At 38.8% G+C, this 19,689-nt stretch overlaps 2 protein-coding genes across 5 annotated transcripts; one reads left to right on the plus strand and one right to left on the minus strand.

Annotated features, from left to right (window-relative positions):
- The first annotated feature begins 397 nt into the window (after positions 1 to 397).
- LOC108111604 (transcription factor IIIB 90 kDa subunit) lies at positions 398 to 18,973 on the plus strand. Its single transcript, XM_041819501.1, has 8 exons — positions 398 to 661; positions 719 to 1,087; positions 1,148 to 1,252; positions 15,591 to 15,740; positions 15,805 to 16,031; positions 16,088 to 17,015; positions 17,076 to 17,113; positions 18,965 to 18,973. The coding sequence occupies exons 1-8, from the start codon at positions 589 to 591 to the stop codon at positions 18,971 to 18,973; spliced, it is 1,899 nt and encodes a 632-aa protein (XP_041675435.1). The 5' UTR covers positions 398 to 588.
- On the minus strand, positions 1,556 to 12,772 carry LOC108111603 (BTB/POZ domain-containing protein 6). Of its 4 annotated transcripts, none has more exons than XM_017221127.2 (6): positions 12,527 to 12,772; positions 7,337 to 7,676; positions 4,449 to 4,958; positions 4,233 to 4,386; positions 3,472 to 4,146; positions 1,556 to 3,413 (listed from the first exon to the last, which is right to left on the minus strand). In XM_017221127.2, exons 2-6 carry the CDS (start codon positions 7,629 to 7,631, stop codon positions 2,864 to 2,866), a joined length of 2,184 nt encoding a protein of 727 aa, XP_017076616.1. In that variant the 5' UTR covers positions 7,632 to 7,676; positions 12,527 to 12,772; the 3' UTR covers positions 1,556 to 2,863. The 4 variants fall into 4 exon arrangements, with proteins under 4 accessions (XP_017076616.1, XP_017076617.1, XP_017076618.1 ...); XM_017221128.2 differs by having other exon boundaries at positions 12,714 to 12,729; XM_017221129.2 differs by lacking the exons at positions 7,337 to 7,676; positions 12,527 to 12,772 and adding an exon at positions 5,768 to 6,120.
- Positions 18,974 to 19,689: the final 716 nt, after the last annotated feature.

The raw sequence follows: 19,689 nt of genomic DNA on the forward strand, positions 1-19,689 counted from the left end.
TAACTTCTCAAATATAAACCAATAAGATAAGTCCGTATGTAATTCAAGATGTATAGTTCAATAAAACTGAGATCCTATTTGTACTTTTTCTGTAAGTTGTTTCAACCTCACACTGAAAGCGATACAAACAAACCTTCTTAATGCGTCACCTTAAAAGCTTTTCGTCTTTTTAATACCTCAAACTCTAAAGATGGGCAGATGGTTAAATTCCATTCTATTAAAACTATTTAATATCTTAAACACTAAGACATAAACATAATTACAATTTTATCTTACAATATATAGATTTTATAAAAAAGATTAAACTTATGATAAACATCTACTGCGACTCGATCACGAAACTTTCACATCTCTATCTCGTTTTGTTTTACCACCAGTGTTAGAAAACGTTATTAATCAGCTGTTTTCCAAGCGTGTTGATTTTAATTGGCAACAAATGGCAAATTGTTTAAAAAAAAGGTGAAAAATGTCCTGAATTGACAGTCAACAAGAGGTTTAAACTGTGCGAACAGTAGTTCATAACAAGATTTTGCTGCCGGTAGTGCAATCTTAATACAATTCGGTGAAAGTAAGGAGAAGGTAACAATCATGTCTACCGGTTTAAAATGTCGCAATTGCGGATCCAACGAGATCGAGGAAGATAATGCTCGCGGAGATCGGGGTACGTTGTGGGTTTATAAATGTTGCTATGTTATTTGACGTATTACTTTTATTATAGTTTGCATGAACTGTGGTTCTGTTCTGGAAGATTCCCTTATTGTCTCCGAAGTACAGTTCGAGGAAGTTGGTCATGGATCTGCCGCAATTGGACAGTTTGTGTCCGCCGACTCATCCGGTGGGGCCACAAACTACGGCTACGGAAAATTCCAGGTGGGATCAGGCACTGAATCCCGCGAGGTGACCATTAAGAAGGCGAAGAAGGATATAACATTGCTCTGCCAACAGCTGCAACTATCGCAGCACTATGCAGATACTGCTTTAAATTTCTTTAAGATGGCGCTGAGCAGGCATCTCACCCGTGGTAGGAAGAGCACCCACATTTATGCCGCCTGCGTGTATATGACTTGTAGGACAGAGGGTACCTCCCGTAAGTTCGGCATTGTATTTGCCAATAGAGACCCTTAGCTAATTATGCATTATTTTCTAGATCTCCTTATTGACATAAGCGACGTTCAGCAAATCTGCTCATATGAGCTGGGACGCACCTACTTGAAGCTATCACATGCCCTTTGTATTAACATACCGTCTGTGGGTGAGTACACGTTATGAATATTCAATAATTGTTTAAGAACTCGGTTGATTCCAATTTACATTGAACAAATGGCCATAAAACCGCACAAAACCATAAGAGTGGTGTGGCAAATATTTTATTATGAAATTAAATTACCTTTAATTGTGTGCTCGTAATTAGATTCAATTAATGCTTTGTTAAGGTCCCCAAATTGATTTTTGTAACTAGCTTGTTTTAGTTTAAGTGCCTTTTTGCTTTTTGGGCAATCAGGTAAGGCTACTTACTCCCTTAGGCCAATCCCAAAAATTGTAAACTCTTTAAAAGTAAATTCGCAAAAATCTAATAATGTATTTTGTTTGATTAGAGTACATAATGGTAATAGATTCATAATCAATATAGGATAACATTTTTTTTATATAGATATATTTATAAAAAAAACCGTAATTGTCTTCTTATCAAAAGCAAAAAATCAGTACAATTTCCAAAGGAATTTAAAAGTCGAACGTAAAACTGATTGTTGCGCAGAGCTGCCTAAAATAATGCACAGCAGCAAAATACGGGGCTTAATATCAGTAGAAAGGCATATGTGTATGTATGAGAGATATAATGGAACAACTACGAAATAGATAATGCATACTACAAGATTAATATTCGAATATATATATGTATGTAGAAGGTTTTGTGCGCATACTCGTACAAGATCGTTTGATTTCTTATTTTGTTTTTTTTTTCCTATTTCGTAAACTGGTTAACTTGGCTTTCAAATTCGTCGTATGCAATTCTTAACATGGCTTATTATCCCTTGAAGTGTATAGGTCTATAGTTTATCAATATGCGTGTATATATCATTATCAGATCGGATGTGTATATCTGTTAGGTATATGCTGGCAAAAATATGTTTGGTATATTATGTTAGTTTTTCCACTCTCCCTTTAACTTTAGAATATTGGTTAACGCTAGCTTGACTGATTGCCCGATTTTCACTTATTGCATTTATGTATGCGTCTCTATATAGCGCCCTTTTTACCCTATCCCGCCCTCTCAAATCGTGGAACGTATTAAGTTTTCGAGTTAACTACTAATCTGTATCTATGTATATAGTTATGGGTGTATATGTTCAACTTGTTTCGATTTTGAAAATATCTTTATATGCATTACCAACAAACTATGTACAGTGCGTTTTAGAACTGCAAAACCGTCGAAATTACTTTCCTTAATATACTTGGGATATCGAAGGAAATATTTTCAATTATTGAAAATTCCTTATATCGAATGACTTGCTTCGGATGACTTTCCATTTTGAGATGATCTCGTTTTGACAACTGTCTTAGAGCTTTAAAACGCACTGCCGAGGTGTATATATATGTGTCTATGCTTTTAGGTGTATATATGACTATATATAGGACTATTACGAAAACTAGAGCACTCTACTATCTTGGTATATATATATATATATATATGCGCCTAAAACTCCAATTTGCTTTGTTGTGTTGCACTGAAAACCCATGAGTTTCGATTTTGTATCTGTAGCTGCTGCGGTTGCTGTGTTTTGTATTGTGTTGGTCTCCTCTGTTGCTGCTGGTGACGGTAGTAACACTTTTGCTGCCATTCGGCACAGTAGAGCTGTGCGCATCAGGTGCTTCCATCGCCGGTCATATCCTCCCCAGAAGTGTTAGCGTTGTTGCCAACAGATGCGTTGCTGCCATTTGAATTACCAGTTCCGACTGCCGCGGTCGATGTAGGTCCTCCACTCGCTGATCCACTACCACCAATGGGAGTGGCACACACTGAATTTGTAGGTGAACTCATTGCAGTCACTGTGGTAGGTCCGTAGAAGATTAGCTCTGGGATCTGGCCACCCTGCACTCCAGTGCCGTTGGTACTCTCCGATGAGCACTGGAACTGGAAAGTCACGTTGCCCATGAGCACCTCCGACATACCCTCCTGGCCAAAAAAGCTTAGCTCGTTGCCGTCGAGGATCACGGAGGCAGTGTAATAACACTCGGGCTCGATCTGAATAGGGTTCTCAAAGAATACGTGGAACGTATTGCTCGATCCGTCCGAGAAAAACTTGGTATCATTCTCGGCAAGTGTCCTACCCAGACGCTTAAGCTCGATCTTGACGTTATAGTTGGCGGCGCCAGTCGATGAGCCATACAGTCCAAAGCCCACAATAAAAATTCTGGAATAGGAAGTTTTCGATTAGCTATTTTCTTCTTCAAAGTACGGTTCTAAATTACCTTCTGTCTACTGAGAACTGAATTGAGTCACAGCGTCCGCGATAGCGCCACTGATTTGAGCGATAGGCACACGACTGGAATCGATGGCAGACCTGTGTCTTTAAACCCGCCCTGGAGCGTGTAGGAAATCCTAGCGAAGGCTTCATCTTGGCGGTAAAATGAAGGAACATGTCGATAGTTTCCTGCGACGAGAGAATGCCTGTCTGCGCCACGCCGTTGGCAAACTCCTCCAGTGACATTGTAGGAATGCGAATGAGATGCAACGCCTGTCCCAGCAGTCGACGTTTGTTTTGGGGCGTGTCGTCGATACTCATCTTTTCGCAGGCGTTCAAGGCCCAATTAAGAGCCGCCTCAAACAGGTGGATTTCCTTGCAGTTGAGTGTCTCCCTTGACAGGATCGATTCAAATGTCTTAAGGTCAATATCCACAAAGTCCTCGGACTTAACCGCCATCTCGGCCTGTGCGTCGATCACTTCCCAGCAACGTTGCATCAGCTCGGGCTCCTCGAACAGACGCGATTGACTGAGAAGTAGGCAGGCGTTTTTTGCCGTCAACTTCACCTCCAAATAGTTAACACAGGCCCTGGCTAAATGCGGGACAATATACTTCTTGGCGGCATATAGGGTGGCGAGGATGTGCTCAGGTTCCAGTTTGATTTCATCACAATAGAGGTACCTAAGGAGAATAATGAAATCGTTAATAGTTACAGTTCCCAATTTTTATAAATCATATTAGTTTTTGTTTTATATTTAATATCGCACCTTAGCAACGTTAGGAAGGCAGTGGGTTCCACGTCAGGCACTTTGATTTCCTGCTTGTTCTCCGCCAGTCCGCCATAAAACATGGCATAGAATACGGAGCTGCCAGTGGCGAGAATGTATTTGTGGGCGGGAATGGTTTGAATGGGATCAATATCTGGAATATATATAGGTCATTAGATTAGTTATTGATAAAGAATTTAAGTAAAGAACCCTTACCGAACTCCCCACCCACGATGAACTTAACATCGGACATCAGCTCATTATTGAACATGGCTGCATTTCTCTCGAGAACAGTTGCTTTGCTGGCTTGCCAGTTGGGATCAGCAGTATCGATGGCATTGGATGCTGCCACGGCCGCGAAATGCCAATTGGTTCCGGCGGAGCACACATACGATCCACTGCCGCTTGTGGGAGTGGCTGAGATGGCAGCAACAGCCGCCGCGGCTGAACTGGAGGGCAGGCAAAACGCTGTAGGACTACCGGAGATTGCTCCGCCACTACCTGCGCCGCCTCCACTGCTGCTGCTGTTCAGGGCTCCTGGTGAGGCCAACGGTGAGGATGGGGCACTTATCGGCTGCGTTATCTGGATATTGTGATCCGCTCCGGCAGAGGCACCTCCTCCAGCTGGTGATGCTCCTCCTCCGCCTCGCTGTTGTTGTTGCTGCTGCTGTTGGTGATTGTGGGGCGGCGAGTGAAGCAACCCATTGCCATTGTTGAGGGTTTCCACTGTAAATGAGATTAGATAAATATTATTATTTGGGTTAAATAAGTTATATCTACACTTAATATCCCACCCAGTTCGCTTAAAACCAGCAGCACGCGCGGCCACATTTGTGCAACTTCCGCTGCGTGTGCATCGTAAATAACAAATGCCAGGGTCTCCCCTTTTTTTCCGCAATTATTAGACCCCAAATACAGTGAAGCTTTCATAAGCTGAAAATACTTGCATCATCAACAAGAAATGTTGTTTGTAAATGTTAAAAAGTTTGTAAAAAGTTCAAAGAGCGCTTGACTAATTTTTTATATACGGTTTCATGGTTGTAAAATCAGTTTGCCGTTTTATTTTTTTAAAATTTTATTGAATAAAAAGTTAAATTTTAAGCCTTAACGCCTTCACAACATTTTTGACTTTGAATTTTAATCCTTGAACTTTGAAAGTTCAATTGGTATGAACATTATTTTACATTATCAAATCCACCCTGAGATATATCTATACTTTAGAATTTTACCTTTGTTAGTTTATAAAAGAAGAGCACCGTTCTAGTTACTTATGTTCTGCTGTACTCTAAAAGTGGAGCGTCTCAAAATAGCAACGCATTCAACTGCTGTTTTTGTTGTTGTTTGTGTTGACAGACAGCGCCCCTCTTCGTTACGCCCCTCCAACGCCTCCCGCCTGAATGGTGACACTGGTGTTCAAGTTGTGTGAAAAATCAATAACTCACAGACATACAAGGCACCTGTCTACCCCTCCTCCCGCTGCCTTTCCCTACTCCGACCCCTTTTCTTGTTTTTCCATATTCGATTTTCCGCCTTACCATTAATCCATCCACCGTTTGGCTGGGAATGCGACATGCTCTCCTGATTTCGCTTTCCGGCGGATTTCAGGGACAATCGGTTCAACGGATTGTGGCCTCCGTGATTGTTGGCCGTGGAATTGTTACTACTGCTGCTGGCCATCGCAGGGAAAAACTGCGTTTTGGAGCTTTGCGGAATTAGAAAACCCAGTAACTTAGTGAGACTTTACTCAAGCTCGCGCTGTTCAAACATTAGCCTTCACTTTAAGTCAATCGTATGACTTTTTACATCGACTTTTTCATCTTTTATTTTTTATTTTCCCGAAGAATAGAATATACAAGTAATTCTTCCAGGGCTGGAATGCGTTATTTAGCAGAGATGCATTCGGATCAGCTGTATTTGTTGGTATTTCTTATGGTTATAATAATCGTAACGCCACCAAAAGTATTTTTAGCTTTCCGCCTTTAGCTTTAGTTATATTAATTTTTAATTTACTCTAGAATAAAATGTTTTTTCTTATATTTCGAGGAAATGTTAAATTTGTAAACAACAGTTGGAGGTACAACAAATTGCAATGCGTGTTCGATAGTTACGGTTCAAGTGCTGCCAAACGAGTATATTACAGTGTTGGCTAGCGTCGCTTTTAGGCGCGTGTTTTGAATTTGAATTAGCCGGAGTACGTCAAGAGTGGATTTCGCAATCCATTTTGATTATATCACGGCCACTCGATACTAATATGTATTTCCGTCATGGCGCGCCATAAAAAGACGTACGTGTGGGAGCTAATAGGGCCGATTCAAGAGGCTTATTTGACACAGAAAGAAATTTAGTCTTAAATTAAAACTGAAAACCATGTAAATAATTACAAAAATGCCTGTCCATCACACGACTCTTTATGGTATATTTAATTTTTTAGTGTCAGCAAAAGTATCACAACTTCTTTAAAACAATTCCAACTAATGGTTTGTGGCAATAATTAATATTTTTCTTTGTGTAACTACCCCTATATTCATATCTTTTATTTTACAAGTCTATGTCTCTTTTTGTGATCAACCTTGCTGGGGGCTTTACCTGGTATTTGCATGTCCGAATCGTATTTGGTCTATTATTTATTGCCTGGCCTGCGAATATTTATTGTGAAGAAACATATCGCTGAACTTGAAATCGATTTTGATGTGTTTGCTTGGACAGCGAGCTTACTTGTCAAGGTTTGTTTATCTCTTAGCACATTCATGTACAGTAAAACCTGTTTCTGCAGCAGCTCAGCCAACAGAAGCTCCAGCCGGCAGCAGATCGAAGATGTGTGCCGAAAAATAAAAACATGTTGTTGACCTTTGGCTAAGCTAATTTTTGAGTCATACCCCTGTTAACTGCCTTTCTGCTTTATTGGAAATATTAGTTGCTTCTATTAAACCATTAATGGGTGTTTTTTAAATTAAAATGAAGGTCGTTCTTCTTATGACCACAAGCTTAACAAGCAACTTAAAATACTTATTTAAAACACCTTTCATATATTTTTTACATCAAAAATGCAAAATAAATTTGCTGCAATTTCAATTCAAGAGCTGCATTTCATAAAGATTACTCACTCTGTTCTGGTGGTGGCAGCTCCTCGTTCTCCGGCACTCGAGCTGCGTACTCCGGCTCATAGTTGTGCGCATAGGCGCTGCCCCAATGGCCGGCGAAGTCGTCCTCCTCGAGGGTTAGCAGGTGATCCAGCACCTGCACTCCCCGCTCGAGGGGGCCGTGGAACTTGTTGATCAGCTCGGAGAGCCGCAGGTTGAGGCCGTAGTTTCCCGAAGTGGCGCTGCTCGATTCGATGGCCCAGTAGAATAGGTGGCGTCCCAGATGGCTGCTCAAATGATTCGCAAAGGCCTCGATCATCTTATGGTCGTCGAATGCGGGGTCATCTTTACATTACCTCTGCTCCTGGTTAAAAATATTAATATTTATTTAAACTTTATAAGAATTTACTCCATCTTATTTCGAAAACATTAAGATTAAATGGTCCGTATTTCTGGAAGTCAAGTATTTTAGAGAGTTTTTATAATCATTTTTCATATAAAAAAAAATTTTTTCCATTTAAATTTTTTTTTAACTATAGCTAAATATTTGATTTATACATGCACAAAATCGATTGGGGATGGTCCAAGTATTTTCTATACCGTGGCTTATATAGTTTCTAATCCGGTTATTCTCCACCCGCTGTACACAATTTGAACTACATAAGTTTGTTAAAATTAAGAAAACCGCCTAATGTGAAACAGTAACCGCAAATTGTAATAGCACTGCTATTAGTTTGACCGCAATTGTAGTAATTTTGATATGTAACATAATCTGATTTTTATGGATATAAATGATACAATTTGGAATCGATTTGGCTCAGTCTTTGGGCTCACTACTCTCAAATGAAAAATTGCCAATTGCGGGCTGCACTTTCACTTCTCCATTTCCATTAACATTTTCAATTTCAACTCAAGCTCGCACGCATTTGTCGCATTTTATTAGCTTCAGGAAGTGAATTAAGTCAAGCCCCTCTCTTTCTTTGACCCCCCACCAATGGGAATTAAAAGTTTTTGGGTCAACTGGAGAACTCTTGCACCTGACTCTCTGCCAACGGAAATTATGCAAGCGGCTATTTTTAATTGGCAGCATGGCGAAGTCCGTAACCAAAACAAAACGGCGACAGACATGAACATAATTTTTGTTTCTCTCACTTTATTTTCGACTCGTCACGGCCTGTCTTTGCCACAATCAACAAGTTCGTGGCGAGGGCGATATACATATGTATGTATATGTATAAGAGAATATATATATATCTTTCCACCTGACAAAATGAAGTATTGCAACGCCCTCCCCCGCTGCCACGCCCCCAATAAAACAAAGCAATTTGTTGTCGTCGCCTAATGAAGTTCTTCATGCTTCGATTGGTCTTTGGCTTTGAACTAAGTTAGACCTTTGACAGAAATTAGTGTTTTTTAGCTATTGAAGCTTCATCTATGACTATATTTTGGGTGATTAACTTGTAAGACAGATATTCATTAATGAATCTAATTTTTAAGTAATAAGTAAGCTTATAAGCTTTAGATTTGTTAGGTTCTTGAATTGGCATTTAACTGGAAAATGGAATATTTGGTTTTAATGATTGCATTTCAGTACATTATAGGTGTTTCGTAACACTAAACGAAGCAATAGAGAATCAGCATAGTTGTATCTCTTTCAGATTTTAAGATCACGAGTCTATCAATTAAGCGGTGTCATGCATCTTTCATTTATCAAAATAACAATTAAACGAAAGCTACAAATTTGTAATGGTAAACTCAGAGGTGTTAAAGGATGAATACTGTAATTCAATCTCAGTGATTGATTAAAGTAACTGAAATATTTTTCACATATTTTTATTTGTATTAATCATATAAAAGATCAAGCTTGACAGATATTTCAAATGACAATTAGTTCATCTAAAAATCAACAGAATTTTAGATTATTGTAAAATCCGTTTTTATAAATCTATTGCCTCTCATTGATACAAAAATAAATCGCAAATAATTCTAGGCAGCTATTTTGCGTTTTTCTTCCAAAAAAAGCGCCAGCGTATCGCCTTAACCCCTCAACCCTCTTAGTTGCTATGCAAAACACACATACAATTTATGCTAAATTAATTTCATGGCTTAACAATCGAGTCACGTTTATTATTCATCAGCTGTGGGCTTTTGTTATTTTCCAGCCACATTTCAATTTCAGCGTGTTTTGTTTAATTTCTTTCTCGCGTGTGTATTTTTTGTATTTAATGCGTATTTTCCGCACTGCCATTGCACTTTGGGTATAAAGGTGCATTTCGAATTTGCCGCTTGCATTAACTTTGGCCGCCCTTTTCTTAATTGTATTCGCTGTTGTTTTCCTCCCAGCTTGAGGTTTTTTTTTCACTTTTCATTTTTATTTTTCATTGCCTCTTTAATTGCAAATGGAGCGACCCACTTTTTGGCCAAGTCTCTTGGGTCAACGTCGCGCACATACACTGACCGAAAATAAGGTGGCAAAGGCGAGACCCCAAACCAACGCCCGCGTAACACTTTCGATTTTTATTTCCTCATTACATGCCCGACAAAAAAGAGAAGAAGAAAAAACCCAACCACATCACCAAGATCACACAGCAAAGCGCAGAAAATAAAAAAAAAGTGAAGAGTTTGTGTTTTATTTTCGTATTTCTTGCAGTTACTGTGAGTTGACTCTTTTGTTTTCTCATTATTTCTTGGCCCTTTTTTAACGAGCTCCTTTTGTTGCATTTTTTCTCCCCTTCGCTGGCCATTTTGCAATCACCACACATTTGCTTGATTAACCAAAAAGTGTCATAAGGCCCCTGAAACCCGCTGATTCTCTGGATAAAATCTAAGCCTCAAAAAGCAATCGAACTCTAAAGCCCCTCGCATAGCAAAATCCCAAAAAGCGTTCGCTCACGTGGCCAATAAAATAACCTGTCGAACTCTTTTCCGAAACACTCGAACTGTCGATTGGGCGATTGACCGACTGGTCAAGTAGTCAGTCGGCCAAAAAGAGCTCGTTGATTTGCCGATTTTGCACTTTAATTGTTCGCGCTTGTCTGATTTTTGTGTTTCATTTTTACTCGGCCAATTTGTTGCTAACTTGGTATAATTTTTTTTGGGTTTTTATGGCGACTGGCCAACCAACTCTGTAATCTGATAAGGGCTTCAAGGAACGAAATAAAAAGGTTTTGATCTAAAAAATACTCGAAATGGGGTCAAAAATGCATGTGGTTTAACAGGTTAAACGGTTGAAGGGGTTAAGAATAAGCCATGATTAACAGTTATAATTAAAGTTGGCATTTTTGTATAAATAATAATTTTTCTGGATTTAAGATTATGAGTCTTAGAAGGGAATTTTTGCTTACTAGACTATTAAAATTACCAAACTATTTGATAAACTGAAGATACAATGATTGTAAGTTATATCAGAACTTAGACTAATTACTGCCTTTACATTTTTCCAATATAAATATTTCTAGTTTTCATCAACAATATTGGAAATCTTTTCATAAAAGAAACTCCCCAGTGGAAAAATAATTATATTAAATAATTATTTCGCTGGTACGAAGGTTCTACGACAGCTTATGAATATATTTGCATTTCTGGACCAGAGTATCTAATTCTCGTAAAGCTTCAGAGTTCCATTTAGTGTGAGGCTCTCGACTTTTGTTTGAGGTGTTTCCATATGAGTTTGGACCTCGGTTCGAGTGCCCTTAGGTTGTTTCGCAATTATTCAGACCGTCAGCTGTCTGCCTTTGGATTTTTTTAGCTTTTCAGTCTATCAGCTTTTCAGACGAAGTCTTTGGCTTTAGACGCTTTAATTTGCAGATAATTTTATAGACATTAACGTGCAGTTTTTCTCACTCACTTTTCATATTTCTTGGGATTATTTGGTAAGTCATGTTGCATTTTGTCTAATGACTCGACGAATTAAGTTTTTTTCTTAAAGATTTAAGATCTTGGTAACTTTTGTTATTTGCATTCGATTCTTTATGGCCCAGAAAAATCCCCCTTTGAATGGTCTTTCAACTCAGAATGATTTGCTGAATTCTAAATCGGTTTCTGTGCTTATTGGCGACATGTTCTTTGTCAAATATTTATCGCCGTATTTCGGTGTTGGCTGAAACCCGTTTTCGTTTCCTCCTCAGCATGTATATTAGTAAAAACTTATAAATTGTCATCGAGTTTGAGTTACTTAATATTTAAGTATTCATGCCTCCAGTTTGTGCGGTTCTTGAGTGGAATTCTAAATGCGAATTCTTTGAGTTCAGAGTGAAAAAAGACGCAATCCTCTTGTGTTTTGTTTGCTTGGCCAGCTTTTTCTCTTTATTTTAGGTGGGGCTTTTATTTTAACTATTTTAGTTGTTTCTAAAGTTTACCTTGTTTCGAAATACAAACACAAAACAATGTGGGGACTTTGAATGGCTGGTCGGGAAATTTCAGTATTTTCGAAACAGAAAAAACAATTCAAGCTTCGGGCAGCCCAAACCCTGGGAGGGCTGTCATTAAAAGCAGCGCCTCTAAACACAAATCATAGTTATGAGCAGTAAATTACAGCCAAATGCTCGGTAATTAACCGAGAGTGCAGCTAACGGATAATTACACGGCGAGACTACATATTCCATGTGTGATAAGAGAGTTTAGCCTTGATTGAGATCTCCAATTGTTTATTTTTTCAATTCGGAGGCGTCGATCATTATTATCGACAGTCATTAGTAATTCAATTGGTTCCGATGGGGTGAGGGTAGCATTCAATGAAGTGGTATCCTCAGTTGAATTCTTTAGTTTACTGATTATTTTTAGCATTGCTAAGCACTTTCCGGGTGACACGTAAAGGTTTAAATATTGGAACAATTAATTAGGCACAGCAACTGTTAAAATCAATGGATTGTATGACGTAAGCGGAGAAAGAAGAGGAATATTTTAATGTGAGAAACAGGTGAGAGAATGTGTTTCGTTAAAGATTGAAGATTGGAAACATTTTTTGGGGATTTTTTTTCGAATGCTTCTCTGTTATATTTGCACTTCACTCTAAGCAATTTTCTTTAGTTGTTTTTTGTTTTTTCTTCACGCTCAACCGGCATTGCAAAGCTGTCAGCTGAGTGATGAAAAAAGTGGAAAAAACAAAAAACTGCACATAAATTAAAACGTCAACAGAAGAACAAACAAACGAGCTACGCGCACTTTGTCAACGATTATTATTACTTTAACAAGCAATCAGGCAAATATACACACTTTTTGTAATTTGTTGGGATGGACGGCAAACCGCAGACAACTGATGAAATGGGCTTTACATATATATAAATAAATATATATAAAGAGGGATTTTTTCTTCGCAGCTTCTTCTTTTCTTATATTTTTTTTTATTTTTGGTTTGCGCATGCGCGACGTCCGACCGGCCACGTTTTTGATTTCAACCTACTTTTTTCGACTTGCGGCTGCGACTGCGCGAGTCAACGAACGAATTCGTAGTGAGTTACTAATTTTTCAAGTGAGATCCAAAACCGGCAACTCGACACTCGCCACCCGATCGACCACGATCGACTATATGGTTTTAGCTTCGGTTATTTTTTTTTCTTCATTTTGCGCTCGCCTTGAAACGCGATTTTATTGCATGCGATAAATGCGACTATTTGATTTTTATTGAGTGCTAACCAATTTTGATGCTTGGGTTGGTTTTGTGTGTTTGCTCACGACTCTTGTACGCCGCATTTCCTCAGATTGCATTTCCTCATTAATCTCGCGTTCTTGGTCAATTACAAAACAATTAAAGCAGCAAAACGCAGATAATTGTTGGTGTGGAAGGCAATTTTGTACCAAAATCGCTGACATTTTTTTTTTCACAATTAACAGAGGAGCCAGGGGGAGGTGGATTTGGAAGGGTAAGTCCACCCAAAATGATAATTGCTGTCATGACAATTGCAAAACTAAAGTTTAAATAATAATAATTTCACTAGCTGCAGTTGCAGAATGTGCGTAGGATAAGGTGGAGTGGCTGTGAGGAGAGGGTTGGGCCACATTAAGAAACCATTAGCAGCAGTCGTGCTGGCAACTGTCAAGATGCAGCAGTACAGTGTAAGAAACTATCCCAAAAATTCTTATAAATTAACGAATACTTATGATTTACCAGTGCCTTATAAATTCGGTCAAATCATTCGGTTAAATCAATTAAAGATAGTTGAATGTTGTGAAAATATTGGAAAAATTAAAAAAATGATTAACCATTGATTTTCCCAACGATCTATATTTATATAAAACGAAATGCAAATAAATATGAATAAATAATTTATTTTCCTGAGTGTACTAGTAACAGTTATAGCGGCATCAGCCGCAGTTTGAGTAACAGCTGTGGCAGATGAGTGGGCGCTGTGCTGAAGGGCCAATGCAGTCACAGTTTCCGATCGCAGTTCGAAGTCAAAGCATCAGCGGCATCATTTTTCAAGTGGAGCACTCAACGGCCAGAGTTGGAGGGAGGGCTGCTGCTTCTGGGCCTCCACAAATATGCCCATTCATTAGTGTTTAAAAAATAGTTTTCCCCTCCTTTTACGGAGTTAATTTTTTTTGTGTGCTTTGTTTGAGGAGTACAGTTGGCCTGACTTTGACAAGAATCCTATCGTGGATGCTGCGCCCTCGTTGCTCTCGGTCAGTAGGGGTTGACGTTTACCAGCATATGTCTTTGTGTGTCAAGTGGCTCTGCACAAACAACTAAGTTGGGGGCAGGAGTGCCGGAGGACTAGCAGTATGTTCCGGGACAACGTGCTAGGCCCCGAGATAGGGGTTATGGATAAACACAGAAAAATAACTGGACACTGAATATGTAAAAATAAATTAATAAATTTTGGGGTAAGTCTGCTAATCTATTTAGATGGAATCTAGTCAATAGAAATATTTATTTTTCTTGATTTTGATGTAAGTCGAAATATTTTAGAATCTTCTATGAAAACAGTTTAGGAACCTGATAACACTAGGACAAGTCTAATTTCTCCTCATATTATACAATCTTTGAAGCCTCACAAAAGCAGTTATTTTAAAGATGTACTTAAAAAGAGCACTTATGTTTTTTCTGCTTTTTTATTGAGTATAAATTATGAAAGACTTACTATGTTATAAAAAATAATATTTCTTTTTGCAATTATTTGAATAATTAAAACAGATAAGGGCCTAGCATTTATTTAGCCATTAACTTGGACAATTATTCAAACAATTATGTAAAATGTAATTGTTTAATTCAAGTGACCATCAACTCGAGCTCTTAGAAAATCGGTATTATAATCTTGAGTTTCCTCCTAAGCCACATTTCCCAGACCAATTTGCTGGCAAATTGTAAACCGTAAGTTAAGTACAAAATATAAAAAAAACTATTGGCAAATACCAACATTGACAAGGTCGTTTGTCTGCTGTCTTTGATTTTCCAATGCGTTTCGCACTGTTTTATTTTTCTTCTTTTCGGTTTTCAGACGTATTTGTTGTGCGTTAATTGCTGTTTGAGTTTGCGTTTTGCCTTTTGTTTTTTGGTTTGGCCGAAATGACTGGGCCAAGTGTTAATTGCACATGTTGTCTTGTGAGTTTCCTTGGCTGGGCCTGTCTTTCATCTAGTTCAAATAAAGCTAATTATCGGTTTAATAGGCCAATGAATGGCCCAAAACCTTTGACGGGACTACGTGACGGATGCGTGATATTCGTGCAGAGTGCAAACAAATTATCGCATGATAGAAAAATTGCACTTGGACACGACTCTTCGGTTTTTAAAGTCTTCTGTTTTTTGCTCTCTTCTCCCGATCCGACTCTCTGTATCGCCCATTGCCATGTAAAAGTTGAATGAATTGAATAACATCGGACCTGAAGTTCGGGTTCAAGATTGTTTATTTCGGCAGCTGTCCATGGATACGTGGGCCGGTTATTGAATGTTTTCGGTTTCATTGGCTAGACCGACCCAGCTTCAAGGTCGCCCAACAAGTTCTTCGTCTGATGCTCTTGCATTTTATTGAAATCTTTTGATTTTATTACGATACTCTAACAGAGGGTAAAGCTATTCGATCATAACCTCAAAGTTCTTAAGTAATATTTTTTGTTTTTGGTTATGATTTTAAAACAATTTTAAGCCATTAAAATGAAGCCCTACTCTTTTTGCTAATGGGTGTTCAAATGTTTTGTTTAATATGATTAATACCTCTCTGTTAACTAGTAATAACCATAGCGTAACTTGTATTTTCCAATGAGTCGGCAAGGCTTTTACAAACGTGTTTTTTTGTGGTTTCTTCCGTATTTATATATATTATCAATTTTATTTTTCTTACAGATCCATGTTTGTACATTATGCGTTTTGCCAATCGACTGCAGTTGGGCGCCAAAACACACGAGGTTTCGATGACGGCACTGCGAATTGTCCAGCGCATGAAAAAGGATTGCATGCACTCGGGACGACGACCCACTGGCCTCTGTGGAGCAGGTGAGTGAACCGTACAATCAAAATGAATAGTCAGTGCTAAAGGAGATTACCAAACGACCTTCAGCTCTGCTCATTGCGGCTCGTATGCACGACTTTAGTCGCACCATGCTTGATGTGATAGGTGTGGTCAAGATCCACGAGTCAACGCTCCGAAAGCGCCTTTCGGAGTTTGCCGAAACGCCCTCAGGAGGATTGACTCTGGAGGAGTTTATGACCGTTGACCTGGAACGCGAACAAGATCCACCTTCTTTTAAGGCAGCACGGAAAAAGGATCGTGAGAGGATCAAAGATGTGAGTTAATATCTTTTAAGTGTCTTGCTTTTAATTTAAAGTTTCTATCTCTTTAGATGGGTGAGCATGAGCTCACGGATCTACAAAAGGAAATTGATGCTCATCTGGAGAAAGACCTGGGCAAGTACTCAAACTCCGTTTACCGTCAGCTGACCAAAGGAAAGGGTATCACTCCACTTAGTTCGCCAAGTACACCCAAGAGTGCCTCGGAAAATGAAATCGAACTGGAGGAGTCTCGGCAGTTTATTGAAGAATCCAATGCACAGGTCATCAAAGAGTTGATAGCCAAAAACGAAGACGTAAAGAAGGTCGAACCAGGTGGTTTGGTATCAGGTATAGAAGGCCTACGACCGGATATCGAAGCTATTTGTAGGGTGACAGAGAGTGATCTGGAGGATGTAGAGAAGGCTAAACAGCCGCAGGAACAAGAACTCATTACTGACGATTTGAATGATGACGAGCTGGATCAGTATGTGCTGACCGAGGAAGAGGCGTTGGCCAAGTTGGAAATGTGGAAGAACCTCAATGCCGAGTATTTGCAGGAGCAGAAGGAGCGGGATGAGCGGCTGGCCAAGGAGCGTGAGGAGGGGAAGCCGGAGAGAAAGAAGCGAAAGCCACGCAAGAAGGTCATTGGACCCTCATCCACTGCCGGCGAAGCCATAGAAAAGATGCTGCAAGAAAAGAAGATCTCCAGTAAGATCAACTATGAAATTCTCAAAACCCTGACAGATGGCATTGGCGGATTGACGGATGATTCTCCCGCAACAAGTGCAGATACAAAACCAAATACATTGGAGGAACTGAAACAGCAGCCGGTTATTGTAGAAGAAGGTCCTGTTGCTCCCAAGGTCAGGGGAACCAGGGCAGCTTACGATCTGCCGGGACCCAGTAGGAAACGCCCCAAGATAGAGGTGGGTCTACCAGTTAGTCGGGCAGCTGATGAGGACCAGTCGGATACCAAGCCAGCGGTGGTATTGGAAGCAGGTGGGTTTAACCAAATTAGTCATATGTCCTGCCTAGAAATAAATCAAATCTCTTTCTTAGATGATCTGGATAATACTATTGAGTCAGAAGCTGAAGAAGTGTTTGGCCCTTTTTTAAAAAAATTGATGACCCCCGACCTGTCAAAAAAGCAAAAATTTGGCTAAAAATTCATTTTTCAAATTCGACTACAAAAGTTTATGGGATGAAAGTTGCGATCGAAAGCTGCACAAAACAGTCTTTGACTTAGCTCTAGGACTTGTTTTTTGGCTGAAATATGGCATAAAAACCAAGAAAACTTAGCAATTTGCTGTTTGGCCTTTTTTAAAAAATTGATGACCCCCGACCTGTCAAAAAAGCAAAAATTTGGCCAAAATTTCATTTTTCAAATTCGACTACAAAAGTTTATGGGATGAAAGTTGCGGTCGAAAGCTGCACAAAACAGTCTTTGACTTAGCTCTAGGACTTGTTTTTTGGCTGAAATATGGCATAAAAACCAAGAAAACTTAGCAATTTGCTGTTTGGCCCAATTTGAAAAAATTGATGACCCCCGACCTGTCAAAAAAGCAAAAATTTGGCCAGAAATTAATTTTTCAAACTCGACTACAAAAGTTTATGGGATGAAAGTTGCGATCGAAAGCTGCACAAAACAGTCTTTGACTTAGCTCTAGGACTTGTTTTTTGGCTGAATTATGGCATAAAAACCAAGAAAACTTAGCAATTTGCTGTTTGGCCTTTTTTAAAAAAATTGATGACCCCCGACCTGTGAAAAAAGCAAAAATTTGGCCAAAATTTCATTTTTCAAATTCGACTACAAAAGTTTATGGGATGAAAGTTGCGGTCGAAAGCTGCACAAAACAGTCTTTGACTTAGCTCTAGGACTTGTTTTTTGGCTGAATTATGGCATAAAAACCAAGAAAACTTAGCAATTTGCTGTTTGGCCTTTTTTGAAAAAAATTGATGACCCCCGACCTGTCAAAAAAGCAAAAATTTGGCCAAAATTTCATTTTTCAAATTCGACTACAAAAGTTTATGGGATGAAAGTTGCGGTCGAAAGCTGCACAAAACAGTCTTTGACTTAGCTCTAGGACTTGTTTTGGCTGAATTATGGCATAAAAACCAAGAAAACTTAGCAATTTGTTGTTTGGCCCATTTTGAAAAAATTGATGACCCCCGACCTGTCAAAAAAGCAAAAATTTGGCTAAAAATTCATTTTTCAAATTCGACTACAAAAGTTTATGGGATGAAAGTTGCGATCGAAAGCTGCACAAAACAGTCTTTGACTTAGCTCTAGGACTTGTTTTTTGGCTGAAATATGGCATAAAAACCAAGAAAACTTAGCAATTTGCTGTTTGGCCTTTTTTAAAAAAATTGATGACCCCCGACCTGTCAAAAAAGCAAAAATTTGGCCAAAATTTCATTTTTCAAATTCGACTACAAAAGTTTATGGGATGAAAGTTGCGGTCGAAAGCTGCACAAAACAGTCTTTGACTTAGCTCTAGGACTTGTTTTGGCTGAATTATGGCATAAAAACCAAGAAAACTTAGCAATTTGTTGTTTGGCCCATTTTGAAAAAATTGATGACCCCCGACCTGTCAAAAAAGCAAAAATTTGGCCAGAAATTAATTTTTCAAACTCGACTACAAAAGTTTATGGGATGAAAGTTGCGATCGAAAGCTGCACAAAACAGTCTTTGACTTAGCTCTAGGACTTGTTTTTTGGCTGAATTATGGCATAAAAACCAAGAAAACTTAGCAATTTGCTGTTTGGCCTTTTTTAAAAAAATTGATGACCCCCGACCTGTGAAAAAAGCAAAAATTTGGCCAAAATTTCATTTTTCAAATTCGACTACAAAAGTTTATGGGATGAAAGTTGCGGTCGAAAGCTGCACAAAACAGTCTTTGACTTAGCTCTAGGACTTGTTTTGGCTGAATTATGGCATAAAAACCAAGAAAACTTAGCAATTTGCTGTTTGGCCTTTTCGAACAAACCTGTCAAAAAAGCAAAAATTTGGCCAAAATTTCATTTTTCAAATTCGACTACAAAAGTTTATGGGATGAAAGTTGCGGTCGAAAGCTGCACAAAACAGTCTTTGACTTAGCTCTAGGACTTGTTTTGGCTGAATTATGGCATAAAAACCAAGAAAACTTAGCAATTTGTTGTTTGGCCCATTTTAAAAAAATTGATGACCCCCGACCTGTCAAAAAAGCAAAAATTTGGCTAAAAATTCATTTTTCAAATTCGACTACAAAAGTTTATGGGATGAAAGTTGCGATCGAAAGCTGCACAAAACAGTCTTTGACTTAGCTCTAGGACTTGTTTTTTGGCTGAAATATGGCATAAAAACCAAGAAAACTTAGCAATTTGCTGTTTGGCCCATTTTAAAAAAATTGATGACCCCCGACCTGTGAAAAAAGCAAAAATTTGGCCAAAATTTCATTTTTCAAATTCGACTACAAAAGTTTATGGGATGAAAGTTGCGGTCGAAAGCTGCACAAAACAGTCTTTGACTTAGCTCTAGGACTTGTTTTTGGCTGAATTATGGCATAAAAACCAAGAAAACTTAGCAATTTGTTGTTTGGCCCATTTTTTAAAAAATTGATGACCCCCGACCTGTCAAAAAAGCAAAAATTTGGCCAAAAATTCATTTTTCAAATTCGACTACAAAAGTTTATGG

The sequence above is a fragment of the Drosophila eugracilis genome, unplaced genomic scaffold, assembly GCF_018153835.1.
Source record: "Drosophila eugracilis isolate 14026-0451.02 unplaced genomic scaffold, ASM1815383v1 contig_75, whole genome shotgun sequence".
NCBI classification, from domain to species: Eukaryota; Metazoa; Arthropoda; class Insecta; order Diptera; family Drosophilidae; genus Drosophila; species Drosophila eugracilis.